Source organism: Nannospalax galili, unplaced genomic scaffold (assembly GCF_000622305.1).
Source record: "Nannospalax galili isolate Female #2095 unplaced genomic scaffold, S.galili_v1.0 scaffold236, whole genome shotgun sequence".
In the NCBI taxonomy this organism is placed as follows: Eukaryota; Metazoa; Chordata; class Mammalia; order Rodentia; family Spalacidae; genus Nannospalax; species Nannospalax galili.
In genome coordinates this window covers 2,238,448-2,242,891 of record NW_008338710.1, presented here as the reverse complement: position 1 = coordinate 2,242,891, position 4,444 = coordinate 2,238,448, and the positions used below count along the sequence as shown (strand labels likewise).

Sequence of the window (4,444 nt, the reverse complement as noted above, 5' to 3'; positions counted from 1 at the left end):
GCTGACACAGTCTCCTCACCAGCCCTGGGGTCAGAGCCTGGTTAGAAGTAGCGACTGGAGGCAGTGCCGCAGAAGAGTGGCCCCAGCACCCAGGGAGCAGAAGAGCTGCCTCAGGGCTGGAACAAGCGACTCCAGCGAGGAGTGTAGGGCAGCACCCGTGAGATCAGGGGCGGAGCCCAGAAGGCAATGCCTGTGCGATTGGAGCCGGTGCCCAGGAGGCAGTGCCTGTGTGATCAGAGGTGCAAGCGGCACCCAGAGATAGCACCCAGCACCGGAAGAGTGGAGGGGTGGCCGCAGCAGGCGGTGGCCACAAGGGATGACAGAGTATATGGGCTCCAGGGGGTGGGGGGCTTTGGGAGGGTGCCATATACCACATATGGGATGTGGGTATATAGATTGTTTGAGATGTTCTGCGTGAAATACACACGAAAAAACAAACAACAACAACAAAAAAGAGTTATATTTGAGGAAGAAGCATAAAAATTTGCTTCATGGTAATTAGTAGAGATGAAAAACATTACCATTGAAATCTACCTGATGACTTTACATCCATGCTCAGGTGCCAAGATCTCAGAAAGCAACTGACTGTGACTAGTAATAATTGGATACATAGAGATTAGAGACACGTGCAAGCATCTAAGTGTTAGTAGCATTAAAATAAGTTTTTCTGTATGAAAGCATGTTTTAAAATGAAATGGAGATCTTTTTTATAGGTTAAAGCCTTAATCAATTTTATGTCATAGTGTTTATACTGAGTTCAATATTGTATAACTATATTAATTCAACTGTGAACCTAAAAATTTATAGCCAATTTTGAAAAAGATGCATCTTTGCTCTGGAAATTGTTATTGAATATGTTAATGCTGTCATGAAATGCTTCTAATCATGTAGTTATTAAATAAATAATTTTTTTGGTCTTTTTGAAACAGGGTTTCCCTGTAGCCCCAGCTGGCCTGGAGCTATGTAGACCAGGCTGGCCTCGAACTCACAGAGATCCGCCTGCCTGTGCCTCCAAAGTGCTGGGATTATGGGTGTGAGCCACCACACCTGGCTATAAATAATTTTTTTAAAAAGCTGAAATCCTCTCCACTCAAACCAATAATAACCCAATCTTCTATGGTGTTTTCTAGGGCTTTGAACTCACCTTCATCATATGAGGAAACAAGTGGTAGAATCTTTGGAATTACAATGAGACTCATCAGATGGTTGTATATGCTTTGTAATATTATTATGTCAGTAGAGGGCTGGGCTCCAAAGCTGACAGAAGAAAGTGAATTGACTACCAACTGCTCTAACATGGCTTTAAGAATGGTTCCCTCACACTTGACTCCAGCCACAACCATGCTGGATTTACCCTACAACCTCCTCTTTCTTTCTTTCTTTTTCTTTCTTTCTTTCTTTTCCTTCCTTCCTTTTTTTGGTCTTTTTGAGACAGGGTCTTCTTCTAGTCCCAGCTGACCTGAGCTCACTATGTAGACCAGGCTGGCCTTGAACTCACAAAGATCCACCTGCCTTTGCCTCTCAAGTGCAGGGACTTATTTTATTTATTATCTTTATTTTATGTATAGGAGTGTATTGCCTGCATTTTGGTAAGTGCACCTGTGTCGTGCAATGCCTGTGGAGGACAGAAGAGGCCATCAGATCCCCTGGAACTGAAGTTATGGACAGTTGTTAGCTGCCATGTGGCTGCTGGTGTTTGAACCTAGGTCTTCTGCAAGAACAACCAGTGTTCTTAACTGGTGAGCCATCTCTCCAGTCCCTAACCTCCTCTTTCAACTCCAGGGTTCAGACTTTCATTCTTTCTCCAATTGCACATTCTGATTCTATGCCATAACAGAATCCAAAAGCTTGAATCAAGATCTTTGAAATGAAGAGGGAGTTAAGCTATTTAGACTTGTCTTACAATAGACTGAAGATCATAACTTGGTCTTCACTGGTGGGTCTTAAACATTTAGATCTTTCCTTTAATGACTTTGACTTGCTGCCTGTCTCCGATGAGACTGGCAAAATGAAATGTCTGAAAACCCTAGGTTTGAGCAGGGCAAAAATACGGAAATCAGATCTCAAAAAATTGCTCATTTGCATCTCAATACTGTCTTCTTAGAATTGAGAGTTCTTTCTCATTATGAAGAAGGCAGCCTGCCCATCCTAAACACCATAACACTTCACATCGTTTTACCAATGAACACAAATGTCTGGGTTCTTTTGTGTGATGTAATGAAGACCTCAGGAATATTAGAAATGACAAATATAGATGGCAAAAGCCAGTTTGTAAATTATGAGACTCCACAAAGTCTTATTTTAGAGAATGCCAAAATGTCTACTCTGTTACTTCATAAAGTTGACGTGCTATGGGATGATCTTCTCCATCTCTTCCAATTTGTTTGGCATACATCAGTGGAATACTTCTAGATTCAAAACACGACCTGTGGAGGCAAGCTTTTTCTTGACCACAATTCATTTGACTACTCAAATATCATAAGGAGGATTATAAATTTGGAGCATGTACGCTTCAGAGTTTTCTATTTTCCCCAGGACAGAATCTACTTGCTTTCTAACAAAATGGATGTAGAATGCTTGACAATATCAGATGCCCAAATGCCACACCTACTTTTCCCTAATTGTCCTAAAAGTTTCCAATATTTAAATTTTGCCAATAATATTTTAATAGATGACCTATTTTTAAAACCTATCCAATTGCCTTATCTGAAAACACTCGTTTTGAAGGGCAACAGATTGCAGACTCTCTCCTTAGTAAGTTGCTTTGCCAACAACACACCCTTGCTTCACTTGGATCTGAGCCAGAATCTATTACAACATGAAAATGAGGAAAATTGCTTGTGGCCAGACACCTTGATCCTCATGAACTTGTCATCCAATAAATTTGCTGATTCTGTTTTCAGGTGTTTTCCCAGAAGTATTCAAATACTGGATCTGAACAATAACAAAATTCAAACTGTCCCTAAAGAGATTCCACTTGAAGTCTTTACAAGAGCTAAATATTGCATTTAATTTTCTGACCAATCTCCCTGAGTGCAGTCATTTCACAAGACTCTTGGTTCTGAATACTGAAATGAATTTAATTCTCAGCCATCTCTGAATTTTTTTTCAGAGATGCCAAGAAGTTAAGACTCTAAATGCAGGAAGAAATTCATTCTGGTGCACTTGTGAATTAAGAGATTTCATTCAGCTTGAAAAATATTCAGAGGGCAAGATGGTTGCAAATACCCTTTGAGTTGAAAGGGGACTCAGTTAAAAGATGCTTATCTTCCTGGATTATCTTATAACACAGCTTTGTTAATTGTCACCATTGTGCTGGTCATGATAGTTCTGGGGATGGCTGTAGTTCTGCTTCCATTTTGATCTTCCCTAGTATCTCAGGACACTAGGTCAGTGGACATGGACACATCACAGAGTCAGGAAGACAAGGAAAGATGTGCTTAAGAGAAGTGTGCAATTCCATGCATTTATTTCATACACTGAACATGATTCTGTCTGGGTGAAGAATGAGTTGATTCCCAATCTAGAGAAAGAAGATGGCTCTGTCTTAATTTGTCTTCCTGAGAGACACTTTGACCCTGACGGGAACATTGCTGAAAATGTTATAAGCTGCATTGAGAAAAGCTATGTCCATCTTTGTTTTGTCTCCTTACTTTGTCCAGAGTGAGTGGTGCCATTATGAACTTTATCTTACCTGTCACAATCCCTTTCACAACAATTTTGATTACATCCTTCTTATATTACTGGAACCTGTACCCTTCTACTGCATTTCCACCAGGTTTCACAAGCTGGGAGCTCTTTTGGAAAAGAAAGCAGACTTAGAATGGCTCAAGGATAAGCGTAAATGTGGGCTTTTGGGGGCAAACATTCGAGCTGCTGTTAATTTATCAGATACCAGAGAAATGTGTGAACTACAGACATTCAAAGAGCATGGTGGAGACTACCAAGATTCCACGATCTCTCTGATAAAAACATGCTGCTCATAAAGCCCACTGCACCCAGAGAAATTGGGGACTACATTCACTGTTGGCAAATAAATGTACACAAGGCCAAGTGTGGTGGTGCCTTTAGTCCCAGTACTAGAGAGGCAGAGCAAGTGAATATCTGTGAGTTTGAGGCCGGCCTGGTCTACATAGCAAGTTCCAGTCCAGATGAGGCTAAAGGGAGAACCTGTCTCAGAAAACCCAATCAATCAATCAATCAATCAATCAATCAATCAATTAATCAGTCAATCAACCAACCAGTAAATAAATATATACAACCTTTAAGATGCAATGGGGTAATATCTATTAATATGAAAATGGTTATCCCCTTCATTCCAATTCCTAGAAGAATTTCTAAGAAGACATCCTCAGAAACGCCTGCACAAATTTTCAAAGATTTATGGTAAAAAGTTCTCAGCATTATGATCATGAAAAAGTTTTAAATATCCCAAATATCCCTC

General features: G+C 40.4%; 1 protein-coding gene across 1 annotated transcript; it reads left to right on the top strand.

The window, feature by feature from the left end:
- The first annotated feature begins 1,188 nt into the window (after positions 1-1,188).
- Positions 1,189-3,986, top strand: Tlr10 (toll like receptor 10). Its single transcript, XM_008833248.2, is given in 9 exon segments — positions 1,189-1,358; positions 1,761-1,804; positions 1,807-1,851; positions 1,854-2,060; positions 2,063-2,972; positions 2,974-3,215; positions 3,218-3,344; positions 3,346-3,627; positions 3,629-3,986. Coding segments are annotated over 9 exon segments (2,385 nt in total).
- The last annotated feature ends 458 nt before the right edge of the window (positions 3,987-4,444 follow it).